Genomic DNA, 19,036 nt, shown 5'->3' on the forward strand with positions numbered 1-19,036 from the left:
CACTCTGCGTGTCTCCATTACAAAAAGCACCCAAGCGGGATTTACCAGACTCTGGAGTTGACCTATCACTGGGTTTCGATCGACGGACAATCATTGATACACTGGAACGGTGCTCTGGCACTTCTTTCTCCACGTGACAAAACAGTTGCAGTGTGAATCTGGTTGACATGCTGACAGTTTTATGAGCACTTCCAGATCTGACCATTATTAAAATGGATGTCAACATGCAGCAAAGGGCTGCAGGTCAGGAGCCAACCCGGGCCGCTGCAGCACTCATTCAAAGATTGCCTGTGCACAGATGCACGTGTGTCATTTGTGCGCTCCGGTAGTGAAAAAAATTGCACTACACCACTGGATAAAAGTGTCCATCCTGTACTTTGTCGGCTCTTAAAAATGTTGCGTGTTGTTGTGGAGTCGTGTAGTACCTACGTCACATCCCACTTAGAGATATATCCACTCAGCAACCAGGCTTTTTTTAAGGGAGAAAAAAGTACCTGCTCTTCGGCAGGGCCAACAAAAGCCCGGTCAAACGGCCTTTAGGGGCGGCTCAAATTAAAATGAGGGGCCCTTTGGCGACTGTTCAGTGTCAACAACATGGCGGCTTCCACGGATGAGATGAGAGCAGCTAACTTTTTTTCTCTTGGATCCTTCTGGAATATGGACCTGGCACCTTAAATTGTGCCTTTATCCTTAAATTTGCGTTACACAAACGGAAAATATCCTTTATCGACATGTTGATTACTTTCTGAGCTTTGCTTTGACACTTTAAACATGTCATACGCTTTGTTGATCTGATTGGTTGATTTGGCCCGTATGTTGGTGATAGACAGATGGTTTATCCAATCAGCAACCAGTTTTTTTGGCCCTTACCAAAAGATCTCCAAACAAGAGTTCCCAGATGGAAATGCTGAGCTAATGCAAACCAATCCATCTGGCGGAGTCAGGTGTTGAAGTGTATGATTCAGTTTAAACAAACCTATAATGGGGATAAGAGCTGGTTCGAGGGGCCCCCTGTGAATTTTTGCCCAGGGCCCCCACAGACTGTAGAATCGCCTCTGGTTTAACCCTATATTCATGCTTCTGAAACCTGAAACTTTATCTGGGTAAACGTTTCAGCAACAAATGGCTGCCGTGGGGGCGTGTATGGAGCATAAAGTGTGACAATACTTTTGAAAATATGGACATAATGCTGAGAAATGGATTACTTCGGAGTAACGAGCCCCGCATAGGCAGCACACACACACACACACAGAGAGCCAACCTGCTGCAGTTGTGTGAGGGCGCCGCTGGGTGAGTCCCTCTCTCCGCCGCTTCTGTCTCCACAGCTCCCTTTTCCCGAAGAAAAGAAGAGGAGAACTAGGTCCGGGGAGGAGGAGGGCCGCCGCCATTATCGGAAAGCTTACAGAAATACCACTTTCACACACGCAATCCGCTCACAAATTGAATGAGGGACATGAACGTCCCTGTTGCAGTAGAAACCTATTTGAGACGAAACACCACGGCGATTGCTACAAACTCAGCGTTGTCTCGTGCGCGCGGCCGGCCCAGCGTTATGTGGGCACAACAATGGACAGAATAATTATTGAAAAAGCAACGTGGTGAACCGAGGAAGAAGACGGCTGGGCACATTTGTATCCGCCTGAAATTCTCATGAAGAGAAAAAGCCCTTTGCAAGAACAAATTCGGATCGCTCTATCATTTGGGATATTCATTTCTTCCTTCCCCGGCGTTTTAATTGCAACGAAAACAGTGAACAAGAGAATGCATGCATGGGTAATGAATATTTAAATCAAATTACTGCAGAGCATAAGTTGCAATATTATCAGTATTAAGTGTGAATTGAGACGACCTACAGTGTATTCTGCGGCTTTATGCTTATGCACATCAGGCGGCGAGGGTTGCGGCAAGCGCTGGCCTGACAGATGCAAGAGGAGAAAGGCAGAAATGCAATGGTATGTACCCTACATGCTCTATCCTCTTATTTTGGGGCTATTTCCTAGTGAAGCTGTCGAGTGCTACACCCTAGACAGCTGGGTAAATGCATTCCCTTTAAACATGGTCGGTGTGGAGAAGGTAGACTATCCCAGATTTCGGAAATCTGCAATTTCATTATGTAGACAGCAGGCCTGGCGTGGTCAGCCCCTCTCTGTGCACCCTGAAGCCCATGTTGACTGTTAATCCTTTACAAAACATATAATGTTACTAAATCTTATCTAAGTAGGTTATGTAAGTGGACTTGCTTGAAGGTGCGTTATACCAAACTGGGTTTTGATTGCGATGGACAGAGCCATGTGGTTGTTTTTTTTCCGCAAATAACTTGTCTGTGCATGTTGGGTATCAGGCCTAGCTCAGCTGAGCGCTTTGGACTGTTCACGGTCGCTTTTGACCCTGCTGGAGCTGTAGTTTCTAATGTGTGGTCAGTTCATGGGACTGGTTATCCATGTCATTAGAAGTCTATACTCCTCTTGTCATTATGTTTAGCTCCATATTACACATATCATAAGTGAAATTGTGCAGTGAATGTTGATCCTTTTTATAGAAAAGTATGAGCCTAGAATTGCATCATTGCTATTATAATGAAGGCATTAATCAATGAAGTATTAATACTAGGTGTGTTGAGCAATTTCAGTGTCCTTTGGCAGATGTTGTACATGTGTAGCTGGCTCTGTGGTAAAAGTTCTTTATTCATTCACCCCTGTATCTGTGCAGATTGGGCAGCTCCTTATTTTAGGCCAAGGTTTAAAGACTGAGGTGCCTACAATATCATTTTCATGCCTGTCACCCCAGTCACACACTGATCAGCTGAAGTTGTCATTTGAAGACCCACATTCCCAGCATGTTTGCTTGTATGATTACTGTAACCATTTTGATCCTGGTTTGATATTGTGAATTTACCTTGAGATGATTGGAACATGGCTGTAATGAGTTGAGTCATTAATAAGTGGATCGATGGAAGATCATTCGGGTCCTATTTTGATCATTGTAATGACAATACTATTTAAATTGAAGAAATATTTAAGTAAAGCTTCTCACATGAATATATATATATATATATATATATATATATATATATATATATATATATATATATTTGTGTGTGTATATATATATATTGTATTGTTGTTTTTTCTTTCTAAGGTATGTTGGTCACAGAACATGAGATGTCACCCTGGGCTCAAGAAAACTGGCATAGGCATTATGTTTTTGATGTCTTTTTAAACCAAACAATTTGAGAAAATAGTCAGCTGATTCCTTCAACAATGACAATAATAGTTGCAGCCCTAGAATGGACAATAAATCTCCCTGACAATTTATTGGAATTTGCAAAAATCAGTGTGCTGTTTATTTTACTTGGACATTACTTTTACAACTAAAGTATGTCAAGTTATTTAAATGAATGCAGTGATATCACACATATTGCAAAAAATTGCTTTAAACAAATGATCAGGCTCGATACACGATCAAGGCCATAGTCATATATCAAAAGGCCTTGTGCAAGTTGACAGATGGAACATTTTGTCAGCAAAAATACTGTCAATTACACAAGTCCATTTTGACATAACATTGCATGTTTTAGCAATGTTTTTATTTATCATAGTTGCCTAATATGCTCCGGGGTTAAGGGTCTGGCCTTTTTACCCATTTTAATTCAAAATGTATTTCTGGTGATTACCCAGTTTGTCTGATTTCTTTGTTGTTTTTTGTTGTTTTTTAACAGGATCAGGTTCACATAAGGAGTGAATGAAAAAACCCTCTACTCATATCACTGCTATATATTACAATCGAAGCCCAGCAGAAGAAAGTGAAATCTGATCTCCTCTTATACAGTGCCTGTTGATGGCAGGATGAGCGTCAGCAGACTATGATGGCGAAAAAGCAAGATGCCCGGTCACCCATTTACAACCTCATTGTGGTGGGTTTGTCAGGAACAGAGAAAGAGAAGGGCCAATGTGGGGTTGGCAAGTCCTGCTTGTGTAATAGGTTTGTGCGGCCTAGTGCTGATGACTTCTACTTGGACCACACATCAGTGTTGAGCACCAGTGACTTTGGGGGTCGAGTGGTTAATAATGATCACTTTCTGTTTTGGGGGGAGGTGTCACGGGTTCTGGAGGAGGGGCCTGAGTGCAGGATGCATGTTGTGGAGCAAACTGAATTCATTGATGACCAGACATTTCAGCCACACCGTAGCACTGCTATGCAGCCCTATATTAAACGGGCAGCCGCAACCAAGCTGGCTTCAGCAGAGAAGCTCATGTACTTCTGCACAGATCAGCTGGGCCTGGAGCAAGACTTTGAGCAAAAACAAATGCCAGAGGGCAAGCTGCAGGTCGATGGCTTCTTGCTTTGTGTTGATGTCAGCCGAGGCATGAACCGCAACTTTGATGACCAGCTCAAATTTGTTACAAACCTGTACGGTCAGCTTAGCAAGACTAAAAAGCCCATTGTGCTGGTCCTTACCAAATGTGATGAAGGAGTTGAACGCTACATCAAAGATGCACATACCTTCGCCATCACAAAAAAGAGTCTACCTGTAGTTGAGACATCTGCACGCTCAAATATAAACGTGGACCTTGCCTTCCTCACTTTGGTTCAACTTATTGATAAGGGCAGGGGCAAGCCCAAGATCATACCTTACTTTGAAGCTCTAAAGCTCCAGAGTCAGCAGATAGCTTCTGCCAAGGATCGCTATGAATGGCTAGTCAACCGCATAGTTAAGAATCATAATGAGACATGGTTAAACACCAGTAGACGCATGAACACCTCCCCGGAGTACAAAGAATATGTCTTCTTGGAGGGAACGGCTAAATGCAAGAAGCTTTTTCAACAGCATGTCTACCGTCTGAAGCAGGAACATATCGAGAGGCGTCGCAAAATATACTTAAGCACTCTTCCTTTAGCACTTAGTTCTTTGGTGCCTGACCTAGATGAGATTGATCAGCTGAGCTGGTCTGGGGTGCAGAAGGTCCTAGAGTCGAAGCAGCACTTTGCCCACTGGTTTGTTGTTCTGGAGGATTCACCATGGGAGGATACTTCTCACATTGATAACATGGAAGATGAGCGTATCCCTTCAGACCTACTGGAGACTACTGAAGCAGAGGACATATTTAACACCCACCTAGAACATCTGCGCAATGAGTGCAGACGTGCAGAGATGAGGCTGGAGTTTAAACACAAGTTATCTTCCTCTCCGTTTGTCACACCTGGTAGACCTTGGGAGGAGGCCCGCAGCTTTATCATGAATGAAGAGTTCTACCAGTGGCTTGAGGAGCCAGAGTACTTGGACCTGTACAACAGGCATCAGAAGGAGATCATTGACCGTGCTAAAGAAGACTTCCAGGAGCTCTTACTGGAGTATTCTGAGCTTTTTTATGAGCTTGAAGTGGATGCCAAGCCAAGCAAGGAAAAGATGGGTGCAATCCAGGAGGTTTTGGGGGAGGAACAGAGGTTTAAGGCACTACAAAAGCTTCCAGCTGAAAGAGATGCTCTGGTATTGAAGCATATCCACTTTGTCTATCACCCTACCAAGGAGACCTGCCCTAGCAGTCCTCACTGCGGAGACTCTAAGATTGAACAAATCTTAGTTTCACGTTTCCCCACATGTTACCCCTTTTTTGATGTGAAAGCTCACTTTGGGGACACCAAGGCTGACAGAATTAACCTTGTCATACTAGGGAAGGATGGACTGGCCAGAGAATTTGCCAATGAGATTAGGGCTCTCTGCACAAATGATGACTGGTATGTGTTGGATGGGAAGATGTATGAATTGACGCTGCGACCTATTGAGGGAAATGTTCGTCTTCCAGTAAATTCCTTCCACACCCCCACTTTCATCCCTCATGGATGTCTGTGTCTATATAACTCAAAAGAGTCCCTCTCCTATGTGATTGAAAGCCTTGAGCGAATCAGAGAATCAACTCTAGGTCGAAGGGATAGCCAGCTAGCACAGCTGCCAACATCACTGCTTTTAGTCACTAAAAGAGGCGTAGGATCATATGTGGATATAGGTGGAGAAACTGCCTTAAACCTAATAACACAAGGACAGCAGGTTGCGCGGAGGCTGCAGTGTAGCTTTTTAGACCCTGCATCGCCTGGTGTGGGCTATGGCCATAATGTCAATGAGACTCAAATCAACCAGGTGCTGAGGGGCCTTCTGGATATTAGGAGGAGCACGTCCTTTAGTAGCAGCTCCCCACCCCTCCTCCCTGAGCCTCCAGGTCTCCGAGACTCCCCTCATCAGCCGGTGCCAGAGGCAGACCTCCGCATTGTCATGTGCTTAATGTGCGGAGACTCCTATGACATTGAGCAGCTCCTGTCCCCTTTCCTAATGCATCAGCACTGCAGGCCCATGTCTAATAGTGGCACTTCTGTATTGCTGGAGCAGACAGTCGGTGGACATAAGCTGGCTATAGAGCTCTCACTCCTCTCATACCACGCCTCCTTCACTTTGCGGAAGAGCAGGTTAGTACACGGTTACATTGCTGTGTACTCAGTCTCCCGAAAAGCCTCCCTGGAGACCCTGTGTGCATTCTTGTGCGAGGTTCAGGACATCATCCCAGTTCAGCTGTTGGCAGTGGGAGATAGCCAGGCAGAGCTCACTGACAGCGACTATGCCTGTGAACAGCTGATTCAGGGGGAGGAGCTAGCTCATGAGATTGAGGGTCGTTTCAATAGTGTGGTCTGTGGATCCGGGGGTGTGGTGGGAGGCCTGCACAGGATAGAAATGTTCCATTCTTTTCTGATGGAAGTGGTAGAGAAACGCAACATTGTGGAGGCCACACACATGTACGATAATGTTGCAGAGGCGTGCACCAATGAAAATGTCTACTCCCCACGCTGCAGTTCTCCTAGTCCTGTCACCATGTACCTGGATTCAGAGGATGACGTAGAGCCATCACCACCATACTATGATGGCACGCTCACTTCTCAGAGTGGCGGCTTCAACCTGCCTGACTTAGATTCCAGTGACATCACTGTCATCTCTGATATAAGAGACTTTGAGAACAAACTCAACAACAAATTGCCCCCACAAGTGAGGGTTAAACCGGGTGTCACTTTTGACTTCCGGAAGATGAGCCGTAACCCATACATCGATACACTAGGTCATCGTCGCTCCCTACCCTCCGCTGTTACCTGGGTTCCCGGTGGGGATGTGGGCTACGATCCCTCAGACTATGCCGAACCCATTGACGCAGTTTCAAAACCCCGCCCTAGCAACGAAGAAATCATTTACTCTGTACCACATGACAGCACACAGGGCAAAATCATCACCATCCGCAACTCCAACAGGATGCACTCCAATGGAAATGGTTCAGACAGCGAAGCAGACAGCAGCTCTCTGGAGCGTAGGAGGAAGTTCTCAGCAGCGGGGGTAAAGCCTCGGCTGTATCGCGACCGCTCCAAGCGACTTGGCAAGTTCAGCAGCTTTCGCACAAGCTTCATAGGCAGCGATGACGAGATGGGAGCTCTTCCAAAGTCAAAGGAGGATGACTTTGGGACCCTGAAAGGCGAAAGTCTTGTTGAGGAGATAGAGGACCCGAAAAAGAGAAACATTCTGAAGAGCCTACGACGAACAGCCAAGGTATGTATTATACCTCCTTCTTTCTGTTTTAATCCAGGAAAAAAGGAGCTAAATTTAATTTACTATTCCATAAGTACTATGAGAGAAAGTATAAAATATGTGGCTGTCACTGTTGAGTGGGAATGGGAAGCATCTTTACATTAAGCTTGTGACTGATTGTGAGGAACTCTTGATTCGCTGCTGATGGAGAAAAACAAATGTTAGCCACTTAGCGTTAACATAATTAGTCCCTGTCCTTCTTTCATCACAGAAAACACGACCAAAGGCCCGTCCGTCTATTGCCAAGCCCCCGGAGAGCAATTACTTTGGGGTACCTCTAGTGAATGTGGTATCCCCGGACAGACCCATCCCACTCTTCATTGACAAGTGCGTCCGCTTCATCGAGACCACAGGTACGTTGTCTGCTGTGCATGTAAAATCTGATTTCATGTTTTCTTCTGAGAAATACTGATCGTGGTCTAGGAAACATAGACAAATGATCAAGTCCAGTTGCTTTGGACTGAAATTGCTTTTGGGATAACGATGACCTGTACAAATGAGAACATTCACAGCCTTCTCTACAAGTGAAATTATTGATAAGTCACGTACAAAATACTTGTTATTACATCTTCTGAACCATTGCACTCTACTAGTAACCACCATCATCTTTATTGCTGTCTGCAATGGGTCTAACGAAGTCTTTGTGCTTTGCTCGTTTCCTTCTGTGCCCCCCCACGTCTTCCCCTTCCTGGTTTTTTTTTCCTCAGGCCTGAATACAGAGGGTTTGTATCGTGTAAGCGGCAACAAGTCCGAGATGGAAAGCATGCAGAGGCAGTTTGAACAGGGTAAGCTAATCATCAGACTTGTTTGGACCAGCTGTTTGACATGTAATTATGTGAATGCCTGATCAAAATATCAACAGAGTTAGCAAACAAAAGTGACATGCAAGTGATTGTTGGTCCTGATGACAGCTACGACTGATGGGCTTATTTTCTCTGATCCCCTTTTTTAACTCTCTCATTCTCCTTGTGTAGACCACGGATTAGACCTGGTAGAGAAAGACTTCTCCATAAACACTGTGGCTGGAGCCCTCAAAAGCTTCTTCTCTGAGCTGCCTGAGCCCCTGGTGCCTTGTGCTCTGCAGGTGGACCTATTGGACGCTTTCAGTAAGCAAACACTGCTGGGCTGGGAGGGTCCTAACAAGAACATAGAAAGATTATTTCTTTAGGAGGGAAGTGGGTAGGGAAGGTTTTGGTAGACCTGTTTTGTTCTGTTTTAGTGTTGTCAAGAATAATTTTCAAGGTAGTATTACGAGGCATTTTAAACTAAAATGGCTCTTAATATTGATGAGGTTGTACTTTTAATGGTAACTTCTCTCTCTTGTGTGCGTGTGTGCGTGCGTGCGTGCGTGCGTGCGTGCGTGCGTGCGTGCTTGTGTGTGTGTGTGTGTCCCCGTCCGTCCGTCCGTCCGTGTCCGCGTGTGTGTGTGTGTCCGTCCGTCCGTGTCCGCGTGTGTGTGTGTGTGTGTCCGTGTCCGCGTGTGTGTGTGTCCGCAGAAATCAATGACCGAGAACAGAGGCTGTATACCATGAAGGATGTCCTGAGGAGGTTCCCCAGGGAGAATTATGATGTCTTCAAATTTGTAGTGAGCCACTTACACAAGTAAGTTCCCCGTCCACTGTCTATATCACTTTCATTTGTTTGTCTTCTGTGATGAGGCGCACATCTGTTTTCTTCTGCACTGTATGATGAGTGTGTTTTTCCCAGGGTGAGCCAGCTGAACAGGTTGAACTTGATGACCAGCGAGAACTTGTCCATCTGCTTCTGGCCCACCCTCATGAGGCCGGACTTCACCACCATGGACGCCCTGACCGCCACGCGCACCTACCAGACAATCATCGAGAGCTTCATCCACCAGTGTGCATTCTTCTTTTACAACCAGCCCCTCCTCGACTCCCCCACCGGCCTAGCGGGCCTCCCCGCCTCGCCCACCACCACCCTCAGCGGGAGCTCTGCCTACTCTTGTTACCGCTCCTCTCCTCCTCACACCGCCGCGCACTTCAGCCCCCTGCAGCAGTCACCGCCCACCACCCCCCAGTCCCCCCTGCAGTCTCTGCTCCCTCCTCTCCACCAACACCCCCACTCCCACCACTCCCCTGCTGAACAAGAGACACTGTGAGAGACAGTGAAACCACGTGTGCCCATGATGATGCTGGACCTTAACACACACACACACACACACACACACACACACACACACACACACACACACACACACACACACACACACACACACACACACACACACACAAAAAGAAGATAAAAGTGCACTTGCACACTATATTATTGATCATGGACAACCTAGGATATGAAGAGAAGAGATAGGAAGTGTATGAGAAACTTCCTTAACCTGCCATTTTTATCCATACTCGTGTGCGTCAGAGCAGGCTACCATTATCAGTGACTCCTCCTCTGCCCTCTGAGCCCCCTGATCGCCTGGTATTTAACATCCGGTCAGAAGTGGAGGACAGAGATCGTCGTCACATCCCGCCTCTCTTCTGTCAGCAGCCGCCACTTATCCTACACTACCAAGAAATAGAAACCTCTATGCCAAGCTGGAAGAATTGATTTGTGGCTACCATGTTTTTATCTGTGTAAAACTGTTTTATTTTGTTTGTTTTTTTTCTCTCATGAAAGTACTGCCACTGGAATTTTAGACTGTTCCTCTGTAGGTCCTTTGGGCAGCAGTTTGCTCCACATAGCAGAGGTTCCTCTATCTGCCTTTGGGGTTTCTCTCATCGGCTCTACTTGAGCGGTCAGCATGGGGAGGGAATGGGGGGGGGGGGGGGTTACACATCCAGGGATGCACTTTAATGATCACTGTTGAAGGATTTCTTTTGTTGACATACTGTTTTCTTGTGTGTTTTTAATTTCACAGCTCAAACAGCCATACCCATTGCCTCTACAGAGCTCTGGCGGATCAAACTTTGTTTACATCAAAACTTGTTTTTGTATCCACAAACTTATCTGAAGCACTTTTTGATAGTGTAGTGTTAAATTTGAAGAAATTGCCACATTTGATTAATTGTCCATATTGTTTGTCTTAGTGGCTGAATGTGGCATCAGTGCTGGCTTGTGAGACAAGATCCTTTTGTAAAAACTTATGTTCTTTAAGTTGATCCGGACGTCCCGTTTGAGGTTGATGGGAAATCTGAATCTACTCGTATTCCTCATTCATCCAGCCACGTGATAAATAGTTTTCTGTTAGTTTGTCCTCTTTCTAGCTGTCGGTTGATCAAAGTGGACGTTTAGGGAAGTTTGGTTTAATTAGACCGATATAATATCAGAGAAGACTTTGCCTGCTATCAGCAGAATGAAGGAGAAACTTAGCCATTTTTGAATGTGTAACCTAATCGCACCATAACACAATTCTACATTGCTATCTGGTGTCTATTGAAACCAAACGCTTGAAACATGATAGGTTGCTGGATGTGTTGCTGTGGCTGTCTATCAAACCAAGCTCTTTGTAGTCATCTAATATTAAGGACCTTTAACTCAGAAGGTTTAGTGTTTTCAACGCACTGTTACTGCTAGTCCTGCTTTACAATACAATGATGAGTAGAGGTGAAATATATGTGGATTGGACACATTCAGGAAGCACCGCTGGACGTTTACCTGATCTAGTGAATTTTTTTTCTGCTGGAATATTGTCCTTCCCTTTTCATGGAAAACAATCGGCTGATTTTCAGTGGTAGCACTGTTAATAAAGACCTGATCATTTTAACCATTAACCTTATGGGAGGAAGCACTGTCTTTTTCAGTGGGGACAAAAAAAAAAAAAATGGACCACCAGATATAGAATTTCTGAATGATTGTCGTTCTCTTATGGTTCTTGGTTGCAATGCTGACCAGACTAGTTAGATCATTGGCTGAAATAGTATTTGGGATCATCACCTACTGGTACTTTTGGAATCGCACCGCGGTTGGAAGTCAGTCGTTTTGCGCTTTCATCGGACTAAACTGAGGGCTCTTCAGAACCAACCACTATATTGTCCCACTATAACACCATTCCTAGTATATATAATGTTTCCGCATTACTTGACTTCTGACACAACTTTGGCAAATCTGCAGTTCAATAAGCAAAAAGCGAGTGCATACTACTCTATAATGGTTGTTTATTTGTATGTTGGGGAACACCACCCGTTAGTCAATGGTAGAAAACATTTCTAGTGTGTATTTCAATGATTGAAAGTCCATTTTTACAATTTTTGTGAATGGTTCAAGGCCACTTAAGTTTAGTGCATGATTTAAAAAAAAAAACACACCAAGGGAGAAGGATGGAAGCCTCTCCCTGTTTTTAAAACATGAAATTAGTACGAGAACAAAACGAATACTAAAGTGAAATAGCTGAAACGTGAAAAGTTTATGTACTGTGCACCAAGAGCAAACCATGGAATTTGTCTGACTGAGAATAGTGTTTGAAGATGAAGGCCTTATGTGAACTGTATAATAGTTAATAAATTAAATCTTGTAAAATTGTCCTCAGCGTTGTTGTGGTGCATGTGTATGTGTCTTTTGTTGAACCTTTTACAATTGGAAAGTTGCCTCCATCAGTTGTCACAATTTGTGAGCCTCAGGTTGAAATCAAATTGGAACTTCATTAAAAAAAAAAAATCCTTTCTCTGATCCTAATTTACGACGCCTTACAATAGGTAGTTTGATTAATCCTGTCACAACAATGGAGCCCAGGGAAGACAGACTATCAAGCATATAATTTTGTTGGTTAAGATTTTCAGTATTGTGTGAAAATTGAGGAGAGGGCCCATGACAGATTCCTGGAAAGCTGGGCTGCACCCTTCTGTCATCTGACAAAATATTAGACAGGCTATTATTATCCACATTTTTCACAGTGGAATAGTAACGTGTGGTTAAAACTATTTTCTTGATTGGCAACTTGCTTAACAAACACATCAAGAACATATGGCTGCTGCTCGTCAAAGATAATCAGAGGGCAAAGCTGAAATTAAAGCACTTTTTTTTTTAACTGCAATCCTAATAAACTTAATTCTACACATATTACATGCATAAAGTAGTAACTAGAAGCTTTAGTATTTAGGCACTGGTGCAGGTGACTCTGAAAGACATCCATTATTCACAGCATATCCGTCACAAGTGACTGCACTCTTGGTAGAACACTTTCCTCACAGTGTTAACCCATGCGGAGAGGTCACATAATGTTATGACGCCATCTTGTGGCTGCATAGCTGTAGAGCTACTGTAAGAAGAGCTGGGCGTCTGGCTGTCACATCTCACCACTCACTGTGGGTTATCAGGTGGCGTTTTGTTAAAAAGCGGTTTCCTTTTCCTGTCCACTTCTTACATTTCAGATTCAACCCCAGGTTTTTTGACTGCTCTATGTTCAAATGCTTTAATGAGAACAAATCTGGTGCCCTAAAACTGAGACAATTTACGTTGCAGCTCTGTGAAAGCAGCTACAGTGCATATACAGTCCAGACACATGAGGACCGCTTTAATGATCTAGCTTTCTACCTACATGTCGACACACTGTGCTATTTTTCCAGTGTATACATATTTTCAGACATGAAATAACACATTTTACTAATCCCTTATGTCATTGAGACAAAATGAAGGCAGAGTAATCCGAGAAAGGCCGAAACAAGGAAAAAGGCACTATGTAGTTTACTGGACTTTTAAAGGGGGAAGCCACCATTTTACTCAATGCGGCCAATTTACATGTCATGAGTGCTAATAGTGATGATGTATAATGACTTCTGTGGCTCTGGAGGGGCTAACAAGGCCTGTATTACATACTGGTGATGAAGAGAGATGGCTGTTTATGAAGTAGGGGTGGGGTCAAAATCAAACACCATTAAGATGCATAATGGGAAGTGTAGGATCCAGTGTTTTTGGGCATGTGACTAGGGACTGCAAGTCATGTGCTTGAAGTTCCTGCTGCTTCAGTTTTGAACCAAAATCCATTTCTCATAAGCCCCCAAACTTTATGGAAGTGTACTAAATGGCTGGAGTAATGGATCTCTTCATTGTTCAGTTCACATAACGTATTAGATATCTAATTTTCACAATGATTTGGCCAATTGCATACTATATAATTATTTCTGTTTTCATATTACATTTATATTTGGTTTTACCATTTTCAGCTGACTGTCCAAACACCAAATGCTTCACTCTATTTTTACATTTCAATCTAGTAATGTAATGTAATATACAGTATGTATGTATATCAACCTGCCACAGATCAGTCCATTAAAACTCCACCCAGGTTACACACTCCTTTCATATAATTTCTCTCTTCTGCCGCACCTTCCCCCATCTCATCTCCTCTCCTCTCGTGGTCCTGACTAGCTCCTAGCTTTTCATACATTTTCAGATGATATGCAAACAAACCTGTTCAGAATGACAGAGGCCGTGACGTATGAAAGATAGCTTTATTGCACAAGGTGTTAGAATGATCTTTTTAGTTTTTGCTTTCTTTTCATAGAAAATGTACTTTTGAACACAAGCAATTGCTATAACAAGCAACTCAAACAAATGTCTGGGATACCCTCAACATTTTTTTTTGTTTGTTTTGTTTTTGATTTTCATACATTTTTTCCTTCAATTTTTCCCTTTTAGCAAGCATGCAATGATTCTTTGAGGATGAACAAAATACAAAATAATGATAATAAAAAAGTAAATAGGACAAATGACAACATCAAAAGACCTTTAAAAAAGAATAAAAATTCAACAAATTAGTATCAAAAACATAAAAGGGAAAGAAAAATGTTTTTTTTTGCCCATTTCAGAAGTAAAATATTTTTATTTTTGATACTATTTCAATTTTGAAACTGGGGCATTCAACCCTGATGTGTCCCCTGATTTATTCTGACGAAAATAGCTCTTCATACAAAACTGTGTTTTATATACAAGACTTAATCTATAAACAACACTGACAAAGGTAGAGATGGTGGATCTAGTATGTTTAGGGCGGTGCATTTTTACTTTAATTGATCTGAACGGGGGAAAAGGACGGTAGCCAGAATGCTTCAGGTTTGCAGACCGACTGCGGTCCAATATATACACAACAGTAGTTTGTGTGACCGAAAGAGCTACGAGTCCCTGATTTCACTTGGCTGAACTGTTTTTTAGTCACAGGCCTAATACCTTAGTAATGTTTGGCCTCTGGAACCTAAATTTTGACAAAACCCCAAACAAATTAAAATAAATAATATGAATCAAAATCAACAGACCAACAGATACCCCCTCCCCTAAACAAAAACAAACAAACAAAGCAAATGGATAAATAAAAAGAAAGCACAAAATTCTATCATGGAGATGCTTCAGAAAGACATTCCAATAGGTTCTTGTGTGAATGTACATCGGTGTAAAATGGAGGGGTATGGAGATAAAGAAAGTGGGACATATACAGTACTTCAGACAGGGCAACAACAAAGATATCAATTGAGTGAACATTATATAATTTTCAAAACTGAACTCCCTGACATATAACATCGCTCAACATTATATAATTTTACTTCATTCACATCATGACTGGGATTCTTTCAGCTAGCGAAGATCGGCTGAACACCGAGGCAGGCTGGGAAGTTGGTAAGATGTTCCTGAAGCCTAAATTCTGTATCATAACTCAAGTCTGCGCACCACTTTGCACCGCCCCTTCTCCCACCTTGAATCTTATATGTGGATACCCTGTGACACTCCTCTTTTCGTTCTGAATGTCATTGTATTTACCAACCACTCAGGCTCTTGAGCGTAATAGAGTCAAAGCACCTATATTCTCATGAGCAGACTTAAATAATGTTACAGAAGGCTTTCTGCCGAACACACACAGCGAAGTAGCTTGGGAGGTTATTATTTGTTCGTGCAGCCAGCCTGCCTTTTCAGGAACTGAAACTAAAATAGCGTACCTTGTTTTTCCCATCTCAACATGGGACACTCTCTGTCCTTACAGGAGCGAAACACTCTTCTCTTAGTCGGTCTACATACAGTAACATACAGAACATCCCGTATATATACTAAACTTTTTCTTTCTTTAGGGCAACCTTTTTTAAAATTTCTCTTTTTTTAAATTTCATGATTGAGCGATTGTCTCGTTCTTAAATTTGACATTAACATTGAATTGCTGTATATACTGCTACACTGTCGTAGTACATACAATTTATACTTTGTCATAATTTCACTTTAATGTCAATAATATACCTACATAGAAATATATATGTAAATTCTTTATAATACCAAATATTCTCTATTTGTAATGTGAGAACGTATAGCTGGTTCATTTGGGTTGTCATGATTTGTGTAAAAAGTTAGACACTGTTCAGCTGGAAAGAGATGTGATGTGATAGAAATGTTATCCTTCTTGGAAGAGAACCCTGAATCATTTCTTTTGGGATCATCATTAAAAGAAAATCTGCCAATTAAGCTATTTGGGGCTTTAAGAGACACATAGAGGGTGAAAGCTACAGTAAGAATATGGAACTTAACTGGAAATCCTGCAAATTGACAATAATACTCAAACTATGGAGGACAGTATGTGTGTGCGTATGAGAGACAGGATGGCCACACAGCTTCATACTGGCTATCGTAGTCTTCATCATCATAAGCTCCTCAATTATAGTCAATATTTCCAAATGACCACAGACTCACTTTCTGTTTTTTTTTTTTTCTGTGCTACTCCCGCGAGAACTGAGCGGAGCTGAGCACCAGCCGGCTGGAACTGTTAGTTGGAGTTAGTAATTATTTTATCGAGTCCCAGGTGAACATGAAAAGAAGAGTTAGCTGGGTCTCAGCATCTATCCCGAGGACGATTAGAGAGAATGCTGGGCAGTTCACCATTAGTTGGGTTTAAAGAAAGATAGTTGCATGCCCTTTCTGGCCCAGACTGAAGAGCACCAGAGTGGGGCTGGCTGCGGAGCGGGACAGCAATGCGAGTCTTTGCAAGTGAACGGACTACACCAGCGTGTATGACTTGGAGTAGGCCCCCACACTCTGCTTCTGCAGTCTCCCCAGTGCAGAGGAGCTGCTCTCTAGCAGCGAGTCTCTGGAGCCCCCCACCTTGTTACTGTTAGTGGGGTTGCTGCTCGTGCTGGACGTGGAAGCTGTCGCTGCGGTGTTGGAGCTGGGCATGGTGAGAGTCCTTTGGGGCAAGGTAGCAGTGCCCGAGCTCGCGCCCAAGCTGCTCAGCCCAGAATGGCCCAGCGTCAGGACCTGCTGCTTGGCAGGGTCTAGAGTCTTGTGACGGCCCTGGGTGTGATACGCCCGCTGCGTCAGGCTGCGGATCGAGGCTTCTCGCGGTGGCACAGCTGGGCACGGGTCATGCAGCTCCCCTTGCTTGCGAAAGAATGGGTCTGTCTTCATGTAGAGGGGTAGGTTGCAGAATTCACCTGAGAGGCAAAAAAAGAGTATAAAGCTTAAAGTCCTTATTTCTTATATGAATACATGCCTATATACCTGTATACATACAACATGCAACGGCAACAATATGTACTACAAGCGCACTGAGTACAAAATGCATTATCAAAGGTGCTAAATCAAGGAAAAGCAGGTATTCACACATCTTTTCATACTTACTTTTGTTAGCACGGTGGGGAATGGGCACAGCCACATTTTTACCGCGGTCATAGTCCTGCGGTTTGGGCGGTGAGGCAGTGAAGCGGCAGATGCCTGGTTCAGACGGCGTGCTGAGGGAGGTCATGCTGTCTGCTGGGTCATTGGTACCTGTTGTCATTTGGTCAGATGAGCTATCGGAGATGAAACACTCTGTGATGGTGAACTTGGCATGCTGCAGGTGCTCCTCCAGCTTGGCGTGCTCGTAGGCCCTCGCCAGCTCTTCATAAGTGGAGGAGGCACTCTCTGTCGACACCATGCTGTTGCGACCCTTATCTGGAAAAAAAAGAGTAGTAGTCAGTATTTAGAGAAAGTAGTTGATTGAGCTCATGGTTTATGGTTTCTATATTTTGGTGAGTGGGAAAACTGTCATTTTATATCAAATTGTAATCTTGATACAATGACATCATTCTTACATAGTCATTTTGTTATCTGCTTGTTTTACTCTAATCATTTTAAAGTAACGTATAACTTTGTTCATAATAGTGTTAGAAGTAGAGCTGCAACGATTAGTTAACTAGTTGTTTGGTTGATCGACAGAAAAATAATTAATCTTTCAGGTAAATATTCATGCAAAAATGGCATAAAATGCCGTCTTCAGCCTCTCAAATATGGAGATTTCCTGCTTTTCTCTGTTTGGAATCATATTAAACTGAACATGCTTGGGTTTGACAAAAAAAGACAGCTAAAGACCTCATCTTAGTCTCTGAGAAACTGGGATGGACATTTTTCCCTATTTTCTGACTTTTTACAGACCAAACGATTAAATGATAAATCACGAAATAATCTGCAAATGAATCCCAAATTAAACTAAGTGGCTTAACTGGGACATTAAAGTAGTGAAGTCATGAAATTTCACCATTTCAGTACCGTTCATATGCCGCTGGATTAGGCTTAAATTTGCTGAAGAATTAAATACTTTTTAATTCCTCATAAAAGACCCGCTTCTTGGTGCAAGAAATTATAAAAATACAAGAGTAGAATATAAGTGTAGCAGCGTCATTGTGTCAAGGGTACTGGCTGGGATTGACCCACCTGTGTCTTGCGACAGGCTGGCACTGTAGCTGTCACTCTCAGTGGCGGTGATGCCGTGAGAGCCCATGGTTCGCCAGTCGGAAGTCAGAGTTCGTGCCGAGGCCGTCGACTGGCTCTGACTCGGTCGGCTCAGTGTCCACTGGCTGGAGTATCTGTTCCTGGAGCTGTGGGCTGATTTTATACTCTTCCTGGACACAGGGTCTGAGAGGGGTGACAGTGATCAGAGAACAGCTTGGTGTTACAAAGACTGCGTATCCATGTAGAGCATTGACTGTATGTCCTTATCTAATGAAATAGATGAAGCGCAATTTAATAAAAAATCAAAGCTTGGATTTACCTGCAAAATCCAATTCATTCCTTCATTCATTCGATCTAATGAAAAATCATCTTGATTAGAGAAGAAAAACAAACTCACTTGTGCCTGGGCGGATGTCTGACATGTCAATCAAAGGCCCAGAGTTCTGGATAAGGGCTTGGTGGTGCAGAGACACGCCGGTACAGAAGTTCTGTGGATTCACTGATTGGCTGAACTCAGTGTCTGTCACTGGCACCGCTGCCTTGTCCTCCCCTGATGCAGGCAAGAGATGAAGATATACAAGTTAGACAAAAAAAAAGGAAATTATCTAATATAAAGCCCCATTCATACGAGATTAGTTTAATGCAGGGAAATGGGGTAAAATAATTTTACCTCGGGACATTTGTAATATAAATGGCCAGTTCGCACAGGATTAAGCACTTCCTGTATTCTACCAGAGATGGGAGGGGTTACTCGATTTATGCACTACATCACCTCCCTGTCAC

The 19,036-nt window shown here is 43.3% G+C and overlaps 2 protein-coding genes across 3 annotated transcripts in view; one reads left to right on the top strand and one right to left on the bottom strand.

The window, feature by feature from the left end:
- Positions 1–1,370: 1,370 nt before the first annotated feature.
- arhgap35b (Rho GTPase activating protein 35b) lies at positions 1,371–10,367 on the top strand. Its single transcript, XM_083927460.1, has 7 exons — positions 1,371–1,952; positions 3,719–7,579; positions 7,830–7,971; positions 8,326–8,403; positions 8,593–8,724; positions 9,115–9,220; positions 9,326–10,367. Exons 2-7 carry the CDS (start codon positions 3,863–3,865, stop codon positions 9,735–9,737), a joined length of 4,587 nt encoding a protein of 1,528 aa, XP_083783586.1. The 5' UTR covers positions 1,371–1,952; positions 3,719–3,862; the 3' UTR covers positions 9,738–10,367.
- Positions 10,368–16,543: 6,176 nt separating this feature from the next.
- Positions 16,544–19,036, bottom strand: part of LOC310957044 (cell adhesion molecule DSCAML1-like) — a gene marked incomplete at both ends in the record, with an annotated part of 54,829 nt that continues 52,336 nt past the window's right edge. For both annotated transcript variants that reach the window (XM_083927454.1, XM_083927455.1), the window contains 4 exons: positions 16,544–16,977; positions 17,165–17,476; positions 18,236–18,436; positions 18,651–18,803. In XM_083927454.1, coding sequence (XP_083783580.1) covers positions 16,544–16,977; positions 17,165–17,476; positions 18,236–18,436; positions 18,651–18,803 — 1,100 coding nt within the window. The remainder of the gene's footprint in view (positions 16,978–17,164; positions 17,477–18,235; positions 18,437–18,650; positions 18,804–19,036) is intronic.

Source organism: Echiichthys vipera, assembly GCF_963691815.1.
Source record: "Echiichthys vipera genome assembly, chromosome: 14".
In the NCBI taxonomy this organism is placed as follows: domain Eukaryota; kingdom Metazoa; phylum Chordata; class Actinopteri; order Perciformes; family Trachinidae; genus Echiichthys; species Echiichthys vipera.

Excerpts from the sequence above, each read along its gene's own strand:
- arhgap35b (XM_083927460.1), top strand. The coding sequence starts at position 3,863 with ATGATGGCGAAAAAGCAAGATGCCCGGTCACCCATTTACAACCTCATT. Across the intron at positions 7,580-7,829 it reads GCCTACGACGAACAGCCAAG|AAAACACGACCAAAGGCCCG; the intron begins GTATGTATTATA and ends CTTTCATCACAG. Across the intron at positions 8,725-9,114 it reads GGACCTATTGGACGCTTTCA|AAATCAATGACCGAGAACAG; the intron begins GTAAGCAAACAC and ends GTGTGTCCGCAG.